Source organism: Elephantulus edwardii, unplaced genomic scaffold, assembly GCF_000299155.1.
Source record: "Elephantulus edwardii isolate Elephantulus edwardi_28Jun2011 unplaced genomic scaffold, EleEdw1.0 scaffold00022, whole genome shotgun sequence".
Lineage (NCBI taxonomy): Eukaryota > Metazoa > Chordata > Mammalia > Macroscelidea > Macroscelididae > Elephantulus > Elephantulus edwardii.
In genome coordinates, this window is record NW_006399772.1 from 7,931,797 (window position 1) to 7,954,599 (window position 22,803).

At 36.7% G+C, this 22,803-nt stretch overlaps 2 protein-coding genes across 2 annotated transcripts in view; one reads left to right on the top strand and one right to left on the bottom strand.

Moving 5' to 3' along the window:
* The window catches only part of KMT2E (lysine (K)-specific methyltransferase 2E), an 84,303-nt gene extending 66,378 nt beyond the window's left edge, over nucleotides 1-17,925 (top strand). Inside the window, exons 16-27 of the mRNA XM_006882615.1 lie at nucleotides 6,502-6,666; nucleotides 7,167-7,475; nucleotides 10,981-11,235; nucleotides 11,350-11,494; nucleotides 11,766-12,016; nucleotides 12,320-12,376; nucleotides 12,496-13,059; nucleotides 14,030-14,316; nucleotides 15,045-15,133; nucleotides 15,238-15,363; nucleotides 15,513-15,610; nucleotides 16,426-17,925. Of these exons, the coding sequence (XP_006882677.1) occupies nucleotides 6,502-6,666; nucleotides 7,167-7,475; nucleotides 10,981-11,235; nucleotides 11,350-11,494; nucleotides 11,766-12,016; nucleotides 12,320-12,376; nucleotides 12,496-13,059; nucleotides 14,030-14,316; nucleotides 15,045-15,133; nucleotides 15,238-15,363; nucleotides 15,513-15,610; nucleotides 16,426-17,925 (3,846 nt within the window). The remainder of the gene's footprint in view (nucleotides 1-6,501; nucleotides 6,667-7,166; nucleotides 7,476-10,980; nucleotides 11,236-11,349; nucleotides 11,495-11,765; nucleotides 12,017-12,319; nucleotides 12,377-12,495; nucleotides 13,060-14,029; nucleotides 14,317-15,044; nucleotides 15,134-15,237; nucleotides 15,364-15,512; nucleotides 15,611-16,425) is intronic.
* A 3,671-nt stretch (nucleotides 17,926-21,596) lies between these two features.
* The window catches only part of SRPK2 (SRSF protein kinase 2), a 131,811-nt gene continuing 130,604 nt past the window's right edge, over nucleotides 21,597-22,803 (bottom strand). The window contains exon 15 of the mRNA XM_006882616.1: nucleotides 21,597-22,713. Coding sequence (XP_006882678.1) covers nucleotides 22,529-22,713 — 185 coding nt within the window. The 3' untranslated portion in view covers nucleotides 21,597-22,528. The remainder of the gene's footprint in view (nucleotides 22,714-22,803) is intronic.

Here is a 22,803-nt window from a genome sequence, read left to right on the forward strand (position 1 = left end):
ACAGAAATGGGGAACCTAGGTAGGAAGTGGGAAGAGTGCTGTTACATGTGTGCTTTATATGAGGGGACTGCAACTCATGTCACAAACATGTATAAATTGTTGAAGAAATTAAGTTGCCACCCAAACCATAATATTTAAAAAAAAATAAACATTATAACCAAAACCATCGAACTGATGACCCTGTAGGCCAGAGTCAAACTGCCCCCATAATTTCCAAGGCAATACTCTTTCTGGAAGCACAGTGTCAGGTTTTTGTCCATTAACCGCTGTCCAACTGGGACACCTAGAAGCGTTAAAGCAGACTGAGTGGTGGTGGTTACAGGCTATCAAGTTGGAATCAACTCAGAGCTGATCCTTCAGTGGGCTAACAGAGGCAGTAAAGCAGATTGCCAGTCCTCCCGCTGAGCAGCTGGTGGATTTGAACTGTTGTGCCTTTGGAATTGCAGCTCAACTGCTTACTGCTAGGCAACCAGAGTTCCCTAAACAAGTGACAGATCACTTAATGCTGATCAGAGATTATTTTATGAACTTTTTTTGTTGATGACTCATACTAGCCTATGAAAAACATCTAAATCTTCTGCCAGTCTGTGCCATCTTCAGTCTCCATCATGTTCATACCTATTATTACAGTCACCGTGTCAGTCTCATCTGTTTTGCTGCCCCTCTACTTTTTACATGATACTCTTTTTTCTAACAACTGGCCTCATGACAAAATGTCCAAAATATGTGAGACTTTTTCACTATCCTTGCTTCTAAGGTTGCACTAAGAGGCTTATTTATTTGTTCTTTTGACCATTTACAATATAGTCAATACTCTCCGAAAGCATAATTCAAAGGTAGCCATTTCTTGGTCTTCCCAATTCATTGTCCCAAATTTCAGGTGCATGCAAAGGAACTGAAAATACCATGGCTTGGTCAGGTATACCGTGTCTTTTTTTTAAAACTACATAATATTTAGGAAGCTTTGGTGGCCTAATAATAAAATGGAGCTGTGCTGCCAACCCAAAGGCATATGATTTGAATCCAGCAGCTGCTTTGTGGGAGAAAGATGGACCTATCCACCTTTGCAATGTACTGCCTCTGAAAACCTCCTAGAATAAGATACAGTGTATATGAATGATTGTAAGCAAACCAGTTTAAAAAAGTACACAGACCAAAACCTGGAGGGTCAACTGTGACTCAACAGCACATGACAGCACCATATAGTATTTCTGAATAGGGTTTTAGCAAATACAGATCATGTGCATATGGAAGTAAACTGATGGCTACACTGTATTTAGAACAGCTGCTTATATTTCCAGGGAAAATGGGCTAGAAAAAAGTGATTAGTGCTTTTTGGTTATGATTATAATTGCATGTGTAAGGTTGGTTACAGAGCACAAGTGATGATTTCTTGGGGGAAAATGTTACACTAATTGTGTTCCTTTGGTCTCTTGCATTTATTTTCTCATCCTTGTGTTTTTTTATTACCCATGTTGCCCTCTGTCCTGATGCATATTTGTGGCTAAAGTACATGAGACTGTAAATCATTGGTTACTGAACATTTCCAATTTAGCTAACAGGTAGTATTTTGGCGGTAGGTTAAATTTAGGGTTAGGGGACTCCAACTCAGAAGCTATGAGATTGCAAATGCAATACACTATGTATATTCACCCCAACTCCAAACCAGGGCACCACATACCCACTAGGTACATAGAGGTCAGTGCAGGATTTAGTTGGTTATACCCTTACCAGACATTGTGTGTGTGTGTACACTTTTGAAAGATTGTAATAAAACATGAGTTTTTTTCCCCCTTGTCATCCTTACATTTAATTAAAACAAAACCCCTCCCAAAAAGATTTTAGAATGGGTTTTCAAACAAAAGAATTTTCTGTAACCTCCTTAATAGTGCTAAGTGTCTGGTAAATACAGTCTTAGTAATATTTGATGACTTCTTATTATATGGTCAGATTAACAGGTGGTCTGTGGTGGTGGTTTAGTAGGTCTTCACATTCTATAGAGAAACATTAAAGAGGGTATTAAGTAGTAGTTATCTAAATAGGTAGGGTCATTATGAGTCGTGCTCAACTCAGCAGCACCTAACCACTACCATCACCTAAATAGAAGACCGAGGGATTTGTTAAGCAGGCCAGTTTATAACATAAGTGTGTGTGTACACACACACACGCAACTAATCTCAACTAGAATATAAACTCCACAGGACAAGAATTTATAGTTTTATTATTGCCGTAGTCTTTTTTCCCTTTGGTGAGTGGGAGGAGAGAATGCTTGGCTTTTAAAAAAAGTAGATGCGCAACAAATGAGCCACCTAAATACTCATGCAACTATCTGAAAAAAGAGAACACCCTTAAGTGTGAGCTAAATAAAGCCTCCTCTGGCCTGGGAAAGGAACTCTAGTGGTACACTGGTTCAGTTAGTTGCTAATTGAAAGGCTTGCAGATCACACAGAACAGCAGCTCTTCTGTTCCTTTAGAAATCAGTTTCGTTTAGAAGTGCATTTCTTGAACTATGTTAAATAATTTTTGCTACCCTAGTGAGCAACAGAACACAAGCTTTCAGAAGATCCATCTGCAAAGAATACTGACTATCCAACTGAACACACTAAAAGAGGATTATGTATGGAAGGGGAAAAAGTAGGAATAGTACAAAACCATGCATACTACATTGAAGTGATTATTGGCAATTTGTGATCTTACCAATTATTCAAAGATTCAGAAGTTAACCTCTAATAGAAAAAAATAATTGTAATACTTAATGCATGAGAAACCTTTCTTTTAGTTTCTCTACTATTTTAAGGCTTTGAACTAGGCTAATTTAGCAGGAGAACTCTGGCATTTTACTCTTTTAGGCAAGACACCCCCCCCCCCCCCATAAAAATGACAGCTTAGGTTGTGGCAAGGTAGAATAGTAGTAAATCAGGAGACCCAGGTGCCTTCATTCCTGTTTCTTTCTCTATTCCTAAATGCAAAATTCCCTCTACAAATTAGTATGGAATCTAAACTTCATAAACTTTTAGTTTCAAGTTAACCAGTTATTTCTCTAATTGGGATGAATTTGAACAATTTACTCAGTGAATAAGTTTTCCACTTGCACTGTTGTATAAATATACATGTATATAGTATAAAGGGAGTTTATAAATCCTATTGAACCTAAGTGGAAACATCAATTCTTGTTCTCTTATGATATAACCCTTGACCTAGAAGAACTTTAGTTTTCTACATTTGAGCAGGGAGCTTAGACAAAATCGCTCTAACTTCTTCCAACTGTTAAAATATTTCAAGCTGAATTTTTGTTGCAGTATGTTTCTACTTTGAAGCAAATAGCTGGAATAAAAATTCTCAAAGTAATCACTTCTCAAATGATAAAAATATCATTTGCTGATATACAAAATCATTGTTGATTGCCTACGAACCTTATGAACAAAAAGACCTGAAGTCTAACACTCAGTACTTGCTGTTGTAATGCCATAAACTGATTATATGTAGACACACACATGCTACCTACAGATTTTCAGAGGCTACACATCATATGAGAGGTGATTGCCCATCTTTCTCCCATAGAGCAGCTGGTAGATTCAAACTGCCTGGTTTTGGATTTGCAGCACAATTCATTATCCGCTTGACCATAAAGGCTCCTCTATGAGGTATAAGGGCCCATGAAAAAAACTGTTGTTTTAAAAAGGACTCATTTCTCTAACCACCTTCATTCAGCTGCACCTCTTAAGATACAGGCATGTGTGTATCTATGTTTATCTATAACATGTATTTAACAGCTATTTTTCAGTTAGATCTATAAATGAGTGGAAAATTTTCAGTCATTATTAGGTCTGACAGAATGTATGAGATGCAACAGTGACTAGAACACTGAATGACGTCAATCTTAAAGGCGTTTAAATTAGATGAATATCCTAATGGAATTTCTTTTTTTGGGGGGGGTCAAAGCTATGTTCAGAGTGTACAAAGATAAAGCTAAGTTAAAACTTAAGAAATTGGCTTTATACTTTCAGCCTTATTCTTAACTCAGTTAACAATTGTACATTATTAGAAGAGTCAACTTGGTGCAAGAAAATGTGGCTAAAAATTGGTCAGGTTCTGAGTCAGTAGTTGCTTTATTAGCATTGTCGTTAGCTGCCATCAACTGCCATCTGACTCACAGGCACCCATGTACAAGAGTAAAGCAACCCTCAGTCCTGTCCCATCCTCCCATCAGTTCTGAGTCATTTTACCCATCTGCCTTGCTGGGGGTCTTCCCCTTTTTTGTTGACCAAGCATGATGTCCTACGACCAGGACTATCCCTCCTGAAGACACATCTAGAGGGTGTCTCCTAAGTCTCCCCATCCTGACTGAACTTCTAATACACATTAAAATGGAATGGGTTTAGTTTGAAAGTTCCTGAGCAGCTCTTAAAAAAAAAAAAATCTAAATCATCTCTAAGGCTTTGCCTTAATTGCCAATTAGCTTTATTATTTACAAGGGAATTCCAATTTTTAATGGAATGATTTTGAGTCTTATTCTGATCTCCCCTCTCAATAGCAATAACAACTGGATATTGAACTATGTTAAGTAATTTTTGCCTAAGTTCACATTTATCTTACAAAACTCATTAGTTATGATATAGAAATATTATCCTAGATGCCTTATTTGTAGGTGACTTTTTCTGATCTCTCCTTTGAGATACATTTTCTACCTCTTGAACAATTTACTTTTTTCACATTTTTTTCTTGGAGTGGCAGCTACTCCCAAAACTGGTTCATCAGGTAAAGCAATTACTAAAATTACCATTTTAGTTACTCTTGATTCCTAAATTTAGGAGTTTAGACACAGAATCAGTGACACAAAAGGTTAAAGACTCTGCCATTAATAAAGTCAGGTGGTTCCAAAGGCTCCTCAGAACAAAGGCCTAGTCATTGAGTTCCAAAAGGTGACAGCCATTGAGGTGTATGGAAACCAGCTCCAGGGGCATCAGCTTAACAACCAGGTTATGGATTGAAGTTGTTTTCTTTATTATTTTGTGTCAAATTGGATCTGACTGGTACAGGAAGAGATTGCCCCTCCTTCTCCGGCAGAGCATCTGGTGGCTTCAAACCGCCTATCTGTGGGATTGCAGTGCAGCTTCTTGCCAGTAGGCCACCAGAGCTCCCCTTGAGTTCTGTTTTTAAGGAACAGGAATTTACAAAGCATAGGTATAAAGAAAAGATCATTAGAAGATTAGAGAGACTTGAGACAGAATTAGCTATTCAAGCTTTAAAATGTCACATTTGCAGTAAACAAGACCATCAATCAGACATTATTTTAGTGTCTGATTACCCATCTCAGACTAGAAAAGTGAAGATGCAGATGTTTATTCATGAACAAGTAATCTTACCTCTTCGAACCTGGGTGAGGATGACACATTTTGGTTTTTTAAAGAATAGTACAATTGTAGTATGGAAATTTTCTTTAACAAATTAAACCGTAGATATATTCTCAGAATTATTTTGTTGGCATATTGCTTTGCTCCCTTACTATGTGTAACAACAACAACAACAAATATAGGAAAAGATTAACAAGTGGTTTCCAGTCTGGAGGTATCTTGATGCTTGACTCTGGTGATAATTACTGGAACTAAAAGCACCAATGTTAACAAGACCATGGCAGCCAGACCTTGAGTTTCTGATCTTTCTTTCTTTCTTCCCCACATCGATGTCAATAAAGGAGGAAAGACAAATGGATCTGAGCCTCAGGACCTGGTTCTTTTCATTTGGAGAACTGGATGGACGTGCTTCCTGTATCTGATTGAGAGCTGAAGCATTTGCCAGGCCCACTGGTCAAGGCTCTGGGTCTTGCTTTAATGTTCTCCATCCAAGGAGAACTGATGCTCAAAGGAACCCTTGATGTTCCTCTGTCCCTGCCTTGTCAGTATAAGACAGGAAGAGCAGAAGGTAGAGGAATGCCTTATAAGAATTACAATGGAGGGCAAATGGGCTAACGTGGACATAATAATTAACAATTATGAAATGCCTATCATGTTCCCAAATATTGTTTGAAAACGCCACAATTTTGTGAAGTCTATGTCTAAGTAGTCCCAGAAAGGTTAATTTGTCTAGTTTTACAGAGAGAATAAATTACAAGTCATGCTTTGAGCCCCACTATATGTGCTGTTACATCATCTCAAGAACACATTCACTCCTTAAATGTGTATGATTTTTAGCTTTTCAACATTTTGCCTTTATTTTGAATATATTTTAAAAGACCAGCTTCTGTATTATTAATAAAGACAATTTTTTTTTCTGTTTGGTAAAACACAAGGTGGCTTTTGAGAAAGTCATCAAGTATTTCTTTCATGAAATGTGAAAGAAAGGCTAAAGTTTCAGATTTTAAAAACTCAATGTTTTTCCTTATCTACCAGTAACAGAAGTATTGTTAATGGTGTTATAATAAATTTTAATTTGCCATGAACATTTGTATTTTTTTTTACTTCAGCCATATTTATTATGTCACTTGTAATTTAAATTTTCCAGACAAGAGAAGAAAGGAAGATGGAAGCAATTCTGCAAGCTTTTGCTAGACTTGAAAAAAGGGAGAAAAGAAGAGAACAAGCGTTGGAAAGAATAAGCACAGCCAAAACTGAAGTTAAAACTGAATGTAAAGATGCACCAGTGGTCAGTGATGCAGAGGTGATTCAGGTATTACTATTCAGGTGTATCTCCATTTGGGTACCTTCCAGGACAGTTTATACACAGAAAGGACTCCCACAGTTTTGCTGGCATACTGCTTTCTTTCTTTACTATGTTTAACAAAATTATTTCTTTATGTTTACAGTAAACTTTTCATGTCATAATGTCATATATTATCTTTCAATTAACAGCATTTTTCAAATCCTATGAGGATTTAGAGATAGAAAATATTTTTAACAGTAATATAATTTTTAATTTAATGAGTTTTATTATACTAGCATTTAAAACAAAATTTAGGTAATTTCTGAAGTTAATTCATTGCCATTAAGTAGAACGAACTCATAGGTGACCCTCCAATAGGTTTTTGAGGCTATTAAGTTACACTGGAGGAGAGTACCTAAGCTATCTTCTGCAGAGAGGCCTGACTTTTGGGTTAGCGGTTCAACTCCCTATATACCAGGGCAATCAGAGCTCCACCTCAATTTCTACTCTCTTGTATTTTGAATTAGGAGCAAGCAAAAGAAGAAACTGCTAGCAAGCCAACTCCTGCCAAAGTGAACAGAACTAAACAGAGAAAAAGTTTTTCTCGGAGTAGGACTCACATTGGACAACAGCGCCGGAGGCACAGAACTGTTAGCATGTGTTCAGACATCCAGCCATCGTCTCCTGATATAGAAGTTTCTTCACAACAAAATGACATTGAAAATGCTGTACTTGCAGCAGAGCCTGAGGCAGAAACTCCACTAGCAGAGATAATTACCGAAACTGAAGTTCCAGCACTTAATAAATGTCCTACAAAGTACCCCAAAACAAAGAAGGTATGATTGTTACTGAATGTAGTAATTCCATTTTCAAGCAAGTGTCTCATATCCATTGATTAAAAAATTTTATTTTGTAATAGACTTGCAGGAGACAAAACTTTTATGCTAAGAATGAGACCAACCTGCTGTCTAAAAAAGCTGACTAAAAGCATTTCTCTCTCTTTCTCACACACACAAAGGCATACACAGAGAGACATATTGTAAGATTCTGTCTCTATTATATACTCTTTAGTATTAGAATTCATCATTCTTGAAGTAATTTTGCCTTACATATAAAATGTATGCTTTTCTGAAACAACTGGTTATAGAGGTGTTCTTTTTCATTATTAATAAATTCTATTGTATAGGTCGATTACAAGAATTAAATGTGAAGAAATTGTTATTTCAACAAAATATGACATGTCGAATTTTTTTTCCATTCTGAAGCAGAATATGGCAATTTTGGTACCAAAACTACCAAAGTAGTCATTCTTGGAGTATATAAGGAGAGAGCTGGATTAAAAACCTTCTTCTTACACACTTCTGTAATAAAATATTTTGAAATGTCCTTTATTTTTTCACAAAATTTTGTAGGAAGGTTGCAGAACATGAGAAGTAACTTTAATGGCAGATGTTATATAACTTAGCTCCTCGAGAGTTTAGGGTTACTCTGAGCTAGTATCTAAACACACCATGCTCTTTACTGTACCACACAGTTTGAGCTAACAAGCCAACACTTTAACACGCAGCTGTTTTTTGCCTACCTTGGAAGGCAACAAGTCAGTCCAACCTTTGTAATTGGATCCGTGAAAAGAAAAAACACAAACTCTTAACAGCTACTTCTAGGGAGCTCTGGTGGCCTAGTGGCAAGAAGCGGCACTACAATCGCAGAGGTACACAGTTCAAATCCACCAGAAACTCTGCTGCACACACAAAATAACCACACACCCCCCCAAAAAAAACCCAGCTACTTCTGCAATTGTAAATGCCAATAGCATGACCCCTGAATGACAATTATTATGGAACTAAAAATATGCATTGCCAATGAGCCAGAATAGACTCATAGCTGACTTTCCAATGGGTTTTTAGAACCTGTAAATCAATCACACAGAAGATTATTCATCTTTCTGTGGAGCCCATGGTTAATTAATTCGAATCACCAGAGAGGTTACATTTTTGGGACTAAAATTTATTTAAATTCTTGGTCTGATGTGGGCTCCTGTTCTGAGAAAGTGATCTACCATCTATATATCTGAAATGAATCTCTGAAAAAGTCTCTTGGCCAAAGGTTCTGCATATGATAGCATTCAGAGTAAAAAAACAAAACAAAAAAACCCAACAATAAAAAACCTAAAACCCCTACCAACTCATTGCTGTCAAGTCAGAACTGACTCATAGTTGACCCTCAAGCAAATATTTTTCTTCCCCCAGCAAATTTTTTGAGGCTATAAATCACATAGTAGTGGTTGTCCAGCTTCTCCTGCAGAGCAACAGGGGAACCATATTATCATCACTGCCCCTAAAATAAAGGTCCGTTCACTGTAATAATACATAGCACTTACATTCTCTGCCAGATAAAACTGAACTCTATATACATTCAGTGTATCAAAGAAACAAGACTAAGAATTAGGTTCCAGCGATTCATTTTAGCAAATATGGATATTGACTTGGTGATGTTGTGTGCAGGTTTTAAGAGGCTGTAAATCACACAGGAGATTGCCCATCTTTCTCCTGTGGAACAGCTGGTGGATTTGAACCATATGCCTTTGGGTTGGGAGGGCAACTCCTTACCACTAAGCCACCAGAGTTCCTTATTGAGGTAGTGGTGTTATGTGCCACTGAGTCAGAACTGACCTACAGCTCACCTTCCAGTGAGTTTTCAGTTTTAATCGTATGAGATGATTAATTATCTTTCTCCCAGGGAACAGCTGATGGTTTACTGGCAGCATACCTTTGGGATGGCAGCTCAATTCCTCACCTCTAGGCCTTCAGAGCTCCCTACTGAGGTGTAGAATTTTCGTAATTTGCTCAAAGTCCTACTCAGGCAGTCTGTCTTCAGACTCCATTGTGCCCCTGTGTTTCCCTACTACCTTATATTGCTTATCATTAGAAAGGTGCTTTTGTACACATACGGGAAAAAGGCTAGACAGAAGACATGGGTAGAGGCTACTTTTTTTAAAGGGTCTGTCTTTGTATTTGTGGACACAACATAAGACTATATTTCTCCTATTACATATAAATGTAATAATAAAATTATATAAATAAAAGTTATTATTATAATAAAATGAAAAGGAAACATCTGATTTCTAGATATGAAAACGTAATGCCCAAATTTAGAGTGTGGTAGGGTAAAAATCTTGTGCTGATTTATGCAATCCTTATTTCTATTCCCATTACAATTGAACTTTACTAAATACCTATTTATTTATGGTAAAAAACCTCCAAACCCCAACAAAACAAAAACCTCTTTTAAAAAGAGCAACCATTAACCTTGAAGATAGCCAGTAAACATGTAATTGTGTATTGTCAAAACTGTGGCTGAGTCAGAACCAACTCACAGCTGACCCTCCAGTGGGATTTCAGAGTTTATCAAAGAGTCAGAATAAAACAATTAGGTGAATGCTGAGACATTCAAAGCAATGTTATTCAATTATTAATTCACAATGCTTAGAGCTTTCTTTAAAAAGTATGTGTACAGGCCTTTCCACCTGGAGATCTCTGCTGTGTAGCCAACACTTAAAAGCACTGCTTAAAATTACAGAATTTAATTGTATACAACTTAGCATTTGCATTTTATTGTCACTGAAGTGTCCTTGTATTTTACTAAAAGGCACCTATAGATGTAATCATGTTGTTTTGTTCCTACAAAATATTTCAGGTGGGATGATCAAGGAATTGTCATTTATTCTGATTATGTAGTCATCATAGATAAATTATTTAAACTACTCAATAAACCAAAAATCCACGGCTGTCGAGTCAATTTCAACTCACGGTAACCCTCCATGCTGTCAATCTTAATAGAAGACCACCTCATCTTTCTCCTATAGAGAGGCTGGTTGGTGCTGATCTTTCAATTAGCAGTCCAACATTTTATCTACAGTTCCACCAAAATTGCTTAAATTGTTCATTATATAACTTAAAAATACCAGATTCAAATTTACTGGAATAAAATGTTAGGTCCAGAGAGGGGGACAAAAGGGGAGAATGAATTCAAATGTTGATAAGAGCAAATGGCCCTGCTTGCCTAGCAGAACTAACGGATGAACCATAAATCACAATGGAATGTCTGTCCCTAAAGACTGTTATAAAAACCCTCCCCCGTAAGTTCACAGTATGACTTCCCCATTCTGCATCTTCAGAATGAGGAAACTCACTCGGGGGCTCCCCTATTCCCCACCTTTAATGTAGCTGTGTTAAGCTTTCTCTAATTCTTTGGAATTCTTTCATTAAGTCTGCTAACTTAATATAAACTCTATATGAAGCGCTAAATAATAATAATAACCCAAACTTTTCTTTCTTCTAGCACTTGGTCAATGAATGGTTAAGTGAGAAGAATGAGAAGACAGGAAAACCTTCAGATGGCCTTTCAGAAAGGCCTCTCCGAATAACTACAGATCCTGAAGTGTTGGCTACACAGCTCAATTCCTTACCAGGCCTCACTTACAGTCCTCATGTTTACTCTACTCCTAAGCATTATATTCGATTTACTTCACCATTCCTTTCAGAAAAAAGGAGAAGAAAAGAACCAACAGAAACCACTTCTGGCTCATGCAAGAAGGTAACAGGAATATTAAAAAACCAACCAATCTCATACCTTTCTATCATTCCTAGTGAAAATGCGTTTGAAATCTGTGCTATAGAAACGTGTTAAAATGAAGTTTATATATTTCAGCGATGGTTGAAACAAGCACTGGAAGAAGAAAATTCTACAATTTTACATAGATTTCATTCACCCTGTCAAGAACGTTCTAGAAGTCCTGCAGTCAATGGTGAAAGTAAAAGTCCACTACTATTAAATGACAGCTGGTCCTTTCCAGGTAGAATATCTTTTTTCATTATTTAGTAAATTGAAAGAACCCTAATCGGTGTAGTCTCATTATTCCTGTATTATTTCAGTACATTGTCATGGGAACTTTACAGAAACCTTACTTATTTTTATTTTTTTTAGAAACCTTAATTTGTACTGCCATGTTCACTGGGGTTTAAGGCTGGATTTTTGGCCCATTTTAATTTTTTTTCCATTTTGTAGTATATTATAAATTGTAGCAAATACTAAGAGTAATTTCTTTTAATAACTTTCACTAACAGATTTAACCACACCACTAAAAAAACGAAGACTTTATCAACTACCAGATTCCGCTTACTCGGAGACCTCTACACCTACTCCATCACCGTATGCTACACCAACTCACCCAGACATTACTCCTATAGATCCATCATTTGCCACTCCACCACGGATAAAGTCAGATGACGAAACTTGCAGAAATGGTTATAAACCTATATATTCACCAGTTACCCCAGTAACTCCTGGCACACCAGGAAATACGATGCACTTTGAGGTAAGAAATGTAAGTGTACTATTCGGCAGTACGGGAAAAAATTTTGAGAAAATAAGTAACAATTTAAACTTTTCCAATAAAATAAGTCAAACTTTTTGATAATTGAGAGTAAATAACTACATTATCAGGTAGCTGACCACATTATCAAATATCCCTTTAAGTATACATTTATTTTGAGAAATAGAAAACAAAAACGTTTATAAAATGAAATCCTATAGTAGTTTCTCTTTTAAGCTTTCATTTCTAAAGTTTCAGAGGTTTGGCAATGTATTTCAATTATTTGTCCTAATTTTTTTTATACAGAATATTTCTTCTCCAGAAAGTTCTCCAGAAATTAAGAGACGCACTTATAGTCAAGAGGTAAGATCCTGGAGGAAAACACGACTTTTCCCTGGAATCATTATTGTGTTTAAATTTTTTGTAGATTTTCAGATAAGCAATGTTTTATGTGGTTAATTTTTTTTTTTAATTCTAAACAGGGATATGACAGATCTTCAACCATGTTAACATTGGGGCCTTTTAGAAATTCTAACTTAACTGAACTGGGTCTTCAAGAAATAAAGACTATCGGTTATACCAGCCCCAGGAGTAGGAATGAAGTCAGCAGGCAGTGCCCTGGAGAAAAGGATGCCATGTCAGATCTTCAACTGGGACTTGATGCAATTGAGCAAACTGCCATACATAAAAGCATGGAAACACCTACACATGACAGGACTGAGGCCAGTAGCCAACTGGAGTCTACCCACTCTGCACGAAGCATGATGTATTCTTCCTGGGTAAAGAGTCCTGATAGAACAGGCGTTAACTTCTCAGTAAACTCCAACTTGAGGGATCTGACACCTTCACATCAGTTGGAGGTTGGAGGAGGCTTCCGAATAAGTGAGTCAAAGTGCCTGATGCAGGATGATACTAGAAGCATGTTTATGGAAACAGCTATGTTTTGTACTTCAGAAGATGGGCTTGTAGCTGGTTTTGGACGGACAGTTAATGAGAATTTGATCGACGGAAGTTGCACACCCCAGAATCCACCACAGAAGAAAAAGGTTACACATTTAACAATTTCTAGTACTTTTAATACTTCTAAATATGTTGTTAGAGTAATGAGAGCTGTAGTATGTATTATGTAAGGCATTCTTAATTATTAAAAAGTTATATTTTTGATATGCCAATTTTTTAAACTTCATTAGAAAATGTTTGGAGGGAAAATGGAAACTATTTTGAGGGGCATGGTTACAGAGGCCAAAATTTAAAGATGGATTCATTTAAAAAATAATAAATGTTCCCAACCATATAGAACTGGATAGTATTTGTATTTCTTTTCACGCTTATTTTACATAGACTAGGCAGTGTGGTACAGAAGAAATTTTTCTTTCTTCATTCGTTATAGCTGTTAGTATTTAGACCCTGGCTATAAGAGTATGTTGGAAATGATTGTGCTAGTAGATAGTTATGTTATATATAAGCAGTATTATTACAAATAATTGAGGGACAGAATGCCTTATTTCAGAAGAAGGAAAAAAAAAAGACAATATTATTTTATTTGCTAATATAGGCTTATTGCTGTACAAGTCAAAGAATTTTAGTGATGTGTGCTTTTAATTTTTATAACAGAGTCCAGTTGGCAACTTTGTGGGAAGCAATGTAGTATAGTGGAAAGAGCACGGGCTTTCAAGTAAGACCTAGGTTCGAATCCCGGCTCCAACACTCACCAGCTGTGTGACCTTGAGTGAGTGAGTTACTCAATTTCCTCATCTGTAAAATGGGGATGATAATATACCTATTTCATAGGGTTGTTGTGAGGATTAAATGAGATAATAATGTATGTAAATTATTTAGTAAAATGCCTGGTATAAAATGGGCATTTGGTAATTGCTAATTATTATTATTTGTTCAGAATCAAATTATTTTACATAATTTTCCTAATGTAAATAAAATATTTTTTATCTAAAAAAGTGACTGGCTCTAACACATGTAACAAGAATAAGAAATTTGTTTTTCCCTATTTTTCTTAAGGTTTCTCTATTAGAATACCGTAAGAGACAACGTGAAGCTAGAAAAAGTGGCTCTAAGGCAGAAAATTTTCCACTGGTTAGTGTATCGCCTCATACAAGTGGAAACTTGAACCACCATGGTGATGGGTGTGCCAACACTAGTGAAAATGGGGAGCAGGTAGAAAACACTGCTAGCCTTCCTTTACCAACACCAGCTGCTGCTTACAATGTTGCTTCTGAAGAAACCAGCAATAACTGTCCCGCTAAGGAAGCTTCTACTAGTGAGAAGAATGAGCCAGAAGTTCAATGGTAAACCTGTTTTTAAAACCTATTTGGTGATTTTAGTGATATATAGTGACACGTAGCTGATATTTATGAAGGTTTTAATTATGCCATGCTAGAAAAAAAAACATTTTATTAATGAGCTAGCTTCCTATATTTCTCCCAAAGCTAAGTACAAGTTTGTGGACATTTATTTTTTAGTGTTAAAGGTTTACCCTGTGTAAACACTCTGTAATCTTATCTATATTATTCATATACATATTCATCTCCAAGAAACTTTTATTGCAGTCAAATTTTGCAGTGCATTTAAAGCTCCTTCCAGTTATGTTGAACAATGAAATGTAGTGTTTCTTCAGTAGGAATAAGAACACCTTGATGTAGGATTGTTCCTGGCTAAGACCAGGAAACCATATTCACTGTTTCCTGGGAACTTCACAATCCTCAAAGTAATTTTACAGAGGCATGTTTTACTATCTTGGAAAACTGGTTTCATATTATGAATGTAAATAATACATGTCCTTCAAATTCCCCCTCTTGTCATTTCCTCAAGAAATTGCAGATGTCAAAGGAATTGAGTTTGACTGAGTTTTTAAAATATAAAAGAATACAAAGTTCAGGGCTGTGACTAAGGAAAATTAGCTAGTTTGAAAGCTTCACACCAACATATTTTCCTAGCCCAGCAGAAGTCTTGTTTTAACAGCACATTGACTACCATGGAGAAGCTTCTTCTGGTTAACAATAATTTTATTTTAAAGGACTGCATCTACGTCAGTTGAACAAGTGAGAGAAAGGAGTTACCAGAGAGCTTTACTTCTTAGTGATCATCGAAAAGATAAAGATAGTGGTAAGTGAGCTTCTTCACTGAGCAGTGCAGTCAGCTAATGAGTCTGTAGCCTTGTTCTTTCTGTTCTAATGCTCTCTCTGGGTCTGCTTCTGCTTCATCTCTAGGGGGAGAATCACCCTGTATCTCATGTTCACCGAGTCATGTTCAGTCTTCACCTTCATCTCATTCAAATCACATTCCCCAGTTGCAACCTAAGGGCCCAGTCCCTTCTTTCTGTGAACTTATGGAAGGTCAGTAAACAGATGACCTAGCATGGTTATACTTTTAAACATATTTTAAAATTTGAAGGAACAGTAAGATGTAAATTCCTTTGTGCTAGTAATAAAGACAAAAGGTATTATGTGATTTTCCTTTTACATTGGTTTCTTCTGCTTTACAGACCCGGATTCTGAAAATCCGGAACTCACAACTACAAATGAATGTCCATCCCCAGATATTTCTCAAAAGACTTGTAAAAGCCCTTCAAAAGTGAGCAAGGTAAATAACATTACCCCTTTGAAAACAGCTACTGGGAAAAGCTGATAGTAACATATGTAGAGGGGCTTTTTTGTTGTGTGTGGGTTTTTGGCTTGGTTTTGTAGTTGTTCTCCACCAAATGCTGATTCGTGATTAGTAGGAACTATTTTACTTACCACGTAATTCATTTTTGCACATCTTAATAATTTACATTTTCTCTAAAAGTTTTATGATAGTCTACTCATTTCTAGGACCTGAATACTCTTTTTGTTATTAAATTTTTGAAAAACCAATTAAGGGTTCATTTCTAAGTATTAATGCATACCTCCATTCTGGGCCTTGAAGGTTTTTGCTAATCTAATGTGATCATATAAAGGTTTAGCAACTAAAAATAAAGATTTTCTACATTTAAGTAGTTCTATTTTTGGATTAATTTTCTTTGACTATATTAAAAATTGAAAGTTTGAGTGGAGCATATGTCATTATAAAAGCCAATTTATCATTAGGTTTAGTATAGAAATTTCAATTATGACAAAACTTGGTAATTATTTTTAGGGTTCTATAAGTAAAGCTCAAAAACAGGTTCCATGGCTTAAAGGAGAAAAAGGCCAATTTTATTTCAAAGACTGTTACTTTGTCTTCAAGAAAATGTTATTCAGAGGATTAAGCTTAATGAGAACTACTAGAAAAAAACTGACTTCTCAAACCTGACCTGTTCTCTGCCCCTTTAAAAAAAATTATTTCATTTCAATTATCAACCTGATGAATCCTCTTGGTTACAAAAAGGGTCCTATTTGGTAAATATATGACTGATATGATGTGTTTTCTTTTCATAGCCTGGTTCACCTGGACCTGCTCAGTCACATGGGAAAATACCCATAAAGCCAGATCTCCACTGGGAAGCAACAGTTACTGCACCAGAAGCTGAGAATGGTGTGCACCTAAAAACAGAGCTCCAACAAAAACAGCTATCAAATAATACTCAAGCACTTTCAAAAAGTCATCCTCCTCCACCACACCCTCGAAGTTCATCTGAGCAACTGTCACAAAAGCTGCCTTCTGCACCAATGAAGTTGCACTGTCCTCCTTCACCTCACTTAGAAAACCCTCCAAAGTCCTCCACGCCTCACACACCTGTACAGCATGGTTACCTTTCACCAAAGCCTCCTTCACAGCAGTTAGGATCTCCCTACAGGCCTCATCATTCACTGTCACCTCAAGTTGGAACACCTCAGCGAGAGTCTCAGAGAAATTTTTATTCAGCAGCACAGAACCTTCCAGCCAATACGCAGCAGGCAACTTCTGGAGCATTATTTACACAGACACCCTCAGGACAATCTTCAGCAACATATAATCAGTTTAACCAACAAAATTTGAACAGCACGGCACCACCCCCTCCACCCCCTCCGCCTCCTTCTTCATCTTACTACCAAAACCAGCAGCCCTCTGCAAACTTTCAGAATTACAGTCAGCTCAAAGGTAGTCTTTCCCAACAAACTGTGTTTACATCGGGACCAAATCAAGCACTTCCTGGCACCACGAGCCAGCCGACAGTTCCAGGACACCATGTTACTCCAGGGCATTTTTTGCCATCTCAGAATCCTACTATTCATCATCAAACTGCTGCTGCTGTCGTTCCACCCCCTCCTCCACCACCACCTGCCCCAGGACCACACCTTGTACAACAGCCAAATTCCCATCAACAACACTCTGTAGCACATGTAGTAGGGCCTGTCCATGCTGTGGCTCCTGGGTCACACATTCATTCTCAAACTGCTGGGCACCATTTACCACCACCTCCTCCACCTCCTGGTCCTGCTCCTCATCACCATCCACCCCCACATCCCTCCACAGGACTCCAAGGTCTACAAGCACAACACCAGCATGTTGTAAATTCAGCACCTCCACCACCACCTCCACCTCCACCATCCAGTGTTTTGGCTTCTGGGCATCATAGCACATCAGCTCAAACCTTACACCATCCTCCTCATCAAGGACCTCCTCTGTTTCCTTCAAGTGCTCATCCAGCTGTTCCACCATATCCCACACAAGCTACACATCACACCACTCTGGGACCGGGACCCCAACACCAGCCTTCTGGAACAGGGCCACATTGTCCATTACCAGTCGCAGGTCCTCATCTCCAGCCCCAAGGACCAAACAGTATTCCAACGCCTACTGCTTCAGGGTTCTGTCCTCATCCTGGCTCTGTGGCCCTGCCACATGGGGTTCAAGGACCTCAGCAGGCATCTCCAGTGCCTGGACAGATTCCAATCCACAGAGCACAGGTGCCACCAACATTTCAGAACAATTATCATGGTTCAGGGTGGCATTAATGGACTCTAAAAACATTTTTTTAAAAAATGTTCTGTAAGATAAACTGTATATTTCATATGTACCTATTAAGGTACTTTTTAAAGCTTGTACATGAAACTTTGTATAAAAAAACCAAACAAAAAAAAAAACCAAACAAAAAAAAAAAAAACCAACCAACAAACACCAGTGCTCTTTCATTGTAATTTTCCCATTTTTTGCTTTTAAAATTCCTTTAAAAAATGTGCTGTTAAGCCAGTATTAGGTATCATTTATTTTGTAAGTGAACATTCCAGCTGTTTTTCCGGCAGTAGATTTGATGCTACATGATTTTTAAATTTAATTGTTGCCATTAAATTCATTTAGTGAATGTCTTCTATATTTTATACATATGCATTAAGTACACAGCTAAGTGATGGCACTATGAGGATTTTTTTTCCTGTCAGCAATTCTGTGGGTGCATCTTAGACTAAAAAAAATGCAATACAGATTTTTATAGTTTGGTGTGGACATGGCTCATTTTGTTTTACTGATTATTTGCAAGCAAAATGTAATTTAATGTATAGATGATTTCTAATGTCTTCTGATAAACTGTAAATATTGCATTTCTTTTGCGTAAATAACTGCTTACAGCTTTCCTCATTTGATATATAGCATTGTACATATGACAAGTCTTTTGCAAAACTGTGTGATCTTTGTGAAAGTAGTACAGTATATGACCTTTAATTTCTTTTTTATTTTAAATATACTGTCACATTGAAGCACTGGTTGGGCATTTTAATTCATGTTAATAAATCACAATTATGTCAGTTTTACCAAATTGTCCTGTACAGCTTTTAAGACCGGGGGGCATGGTTAGGTAATTAGAATTGTGACAAAAGTTAGTTTTCAGATTTGTGAGAAACCTTTTTTGTGCAGCACTCACTACCTCACTTGAACGGTAGCAAGCCTTAGTTGTACCTTAACTTGCCATTTTTGCAGGAGCACTAGTCATAGGACTTCTCCAGGATTCATGTCATGAAAATTTAGTATATCTCATAGAAAGAATGATTCTGTACTAAAACACTTCATACATAACAGTTACAGACTTGCTTTCAATTTATAATAACTTTTTAAAAGGAATAGTTGGCCTGAAAACAGGAAAATTTAATTTGCATTTTGACATGACTGAAGAGTTTCACCAATGGAAATGGTTTTAAAATATTTCTAAAAATTGGAAACATCTTTCCTTACATTTAGGTATTTAAGGGAAAAAGGAATTGTACTAAGATCTCTGAAGTAAAATAAAAATTTCTTAAGTAAACATTTTATTACTAAATCATAAGATGTCAACTTTCTGAAAAATAATATATTCCTAGCTTTTGTCTTTTCTCATGATAATTTAAACATATCCAATAGAAAGGGCACTATTTATCAATATAATTTTCATTATTCAATTAGTTGAAGCAATTTGGCACAATGCACCTTGGAGGAAATAAGTTAAAACACACTGGTGGCCTAGTGGTAAGAAGCTATGCTTCAATCCTGAAGCCTCGTGGTTCAAATCCACCAGTTGCTCTTGCCTCTAAAAACCTGCTGGAGGGTCAGTTCCAACTCAACAGTTAACAACACACACCTTGGAGGGAAAAAAAGTTAAACAGTCTAGAAAAGATTAAATTAAGATTATTAATCTTAATTAATCTTATACATTTCCATTTTCTTCCAGAAAATAGCTAGTGATGACAGTGACATTGAAAAGCTATCAGGGATTCAATCTAACCCTAAGTTTTAAGATTTAGAAGATCAACTTTGCCATCATTTATCTGTCAAACAAAATTCTACTTTAGGCATTCACCAAGGCAGCATTTGTCTGAGAACTAGCTTTACATTTCCTATCTCCAGACAGCCTGTGTTTCAAACACGGAACACAGTTAATCACCATGGTAAAATACCATATTCACCTCCTTAAAAGGATATTCCTTATAAGGATTTTTAATTTTTCAGTTTTAAAGTTGTCTACTGTAACATGGCTAGAGACGCTTGTGTGTCATTCCTTCATGAGAATTTACGTAGTCTCAAATATTTAATTAAAATTGTGTTTTAAAAAAAGGCGCAACTTAAACAATTTCACCTATGAGAAAACCGAAAGTATTTTCACTTCTGTGATGACAGTGGCCTTACTTTTTCTCTGCTTATAAGTTAGGTATTCCTCAGCTATATGAAAAAGGATCATATTAGTAAACTAATTTTCACCTCAAAAGTTTGCCTACATCACATTTTCTCTGCCTTTGGGAAACTGTCTGAATTTACTAGAAACATGTTCAAGGTGATATCCATAAAAACTTTACATGGACTTTAAAAAAGGGCATTAAACCAACTCAATAAGCTTTGGCTCTTCTAAGATTTTGCACAGCCAATGCATAGCTCATTTAGCTTATATGCCTTCTTTAAATAACAAGTCACCAAGTATCTACAAAACTATACTGCTGTTCCTCGAAGAGTTATCCCCCTAGAACAATCTGTTTATGAACTAGTGAAAGGGGTATACTTTATAAAATTAATAATCTGCTTCATTTCTGCATGGGCCAAAACTATACTGGACAAATTTCAACTCAAGTGTGCTGTCATCCTGGCAAAGATTACATACACTACAGACAGACACAAATGCATTCTGTGTGTGCATTGCCTATGGGAATTCTGTTTTAAGACCTACAGCCACCATCTTACATGGTCACCCTATAGAAAAACTTCCCATGCATAAATGAACCATAGGTATTATCTCACAGCAATATGTGATACAGTGCTAATTCCTAAGATTATGTGTCTTGTTTCTTCCTGGTGAATACTGTTCAAACAAAAATTGCAATGATGCTTCAACAGAATGCAATTATTGTGCTTTTGATGAAACATGGATGAAAAAAGACCACTGCAATTCTACTTAGAGTTTTACATACTACAATTCTACCTACTGTGGCTTCTTTACTACATACAGTCTGCTCTTACAAAATAAGACTTACTTATGAGTTATGCAATTACATTTTGCACTACACTAAAACAGTAACAAAAGTTTGTTGATTCTGTAACTTCAAACATAGGCCAATGACCAAGACAATATCTGGGGCGGGGAGAAGAAAAAACCTTTAATTTTTAAGACAACTGCAAGCACCTCAAACAATGGGTTATTGTTGTTACAACACTTGGTATCTTTTCACAATCTAGTTATTGCAAAGGCGTATGGGTAAATGTTAATGGACAAAAGTCAAGAAAAATGAGGCACCTTAATGAATGTAAAATTAAAAAGAAAAAAAACCAAACAAACCAAAACCCTTACATTCATCCCACTGACTTCTAAAAGAGGTTAAATATACCTCTGCATATTACATTCTAAAACGGCATTGACTACTATGGTTTGTGTCCTGGATTCTACAATTAATTTTAAGGAAACGCATAAGCAAAAATGTGCAACCTGTAAAGGGAAAAAATTTTCTCTACTTCAGTTCATTTAAAGACAATGAGAAACTTGTGAAAATTTGTTGTAGCAATACATACAACTACTACAGAATGAATGTGGTCACTGTCACCTCTGAGCTGTTAGCAGTCTGTTCACTGCTCTGCAAATTGGATATATCGCACTTTGTGTTTCAGACACTCATGCTTCTCCCACCCCCCATCCCCTGAAAAAAACCCCAAAACTTATTTTCATTCCACACACTGGACATGTTTCTACTGCCAATTTAATCTACGTGTAGCTGCTTGACAGTGTTTGGAGGAGGCAACACCACATGGTACTGGGTTGTCATTTTTTAAGGGAATTTTTTTCCTTTTTTTTTTAAAAGTTCTTTGAAAAATATGTAAAAATACAAATGGGAGTGCTAAATTATAATGCGTATTTCAGAAGGAGAAGCATGTCTTTTTCTTCCTTTAAAGTGCCACGTAGGTAATGAAATCTTGTAAACCAGAGACACACTGTTTAAAATCCAATGTAAAAGTTCTGTTATGGAATGAAAAGTCAACACAGCTCCTTGGAGTAGTTAAAAGTCGGCTACATGCAACTTGGGCTACAAAGCACTCACGACTTGGTAGCTTTCCTGAAGTTTGAGTCCCCAATTCCATATTTAATGGAAATGAACATTTACAGGGTGCATTTACATACACTATAATACAGGAATGAATGTCCCTTTGCCAGAAGATAAAATAGTACATTTCCTTGCTATTCCTTAATTCCAACTTGATAATTTCTTAAGATTGTAAATTATATAGTACTCAGCTAAAATAGTTCTTCATAAATAGTTACAAAACCTGTCAAAACACAAAGAGGAAAAGTATTTTTCGTTCAAAAAAAAAAACCAAACCAAAACAAAAAACAGTTGAATGTCACACAACACAAGAAACAATTCTTAGAGACATGTTATTGTTTCCAGAAGAAAGTGGGTCAGTAAACTACTTAGCCAAAGACGAAAGACTACCTTTCCCAGGATCACAGTGCACAAAAAAGCAAAATGTCAAACAACAGTACCTCAAAGCAAAATAAAGGTCTGAGGATGAAGCCAGCTCACTTGTAATCCTGTTAAAGAATGAGAGTCATCGTTTAGGTCCAATGTGCTGGAAAACACTTGCTAGCTCAGAATTCTGTATTTGGAGAATCTGCTAAGAATTCAACCAAGGATGCCGAAGGCATTCGCCGGCTGAGGCTCGTTTCTCTGGAACCATTTCTAGCATTGAGATCAGGAAATCAGTAAACTGTGCAGCGTCTTCATGGGGCCATCCATACTTCTCCACAAGTACATCAAAGAGGCTCCAGGGCTTCAGCTTGGTGATGTGCCGTAGTTCTCCTACAATAAAAAAGACACACCAGTGTCAAAAGAGGTTCCCATCTGATTTCTCACTGCTGGCTCGACTGAGTTCTTTCCAGTGAGACACAC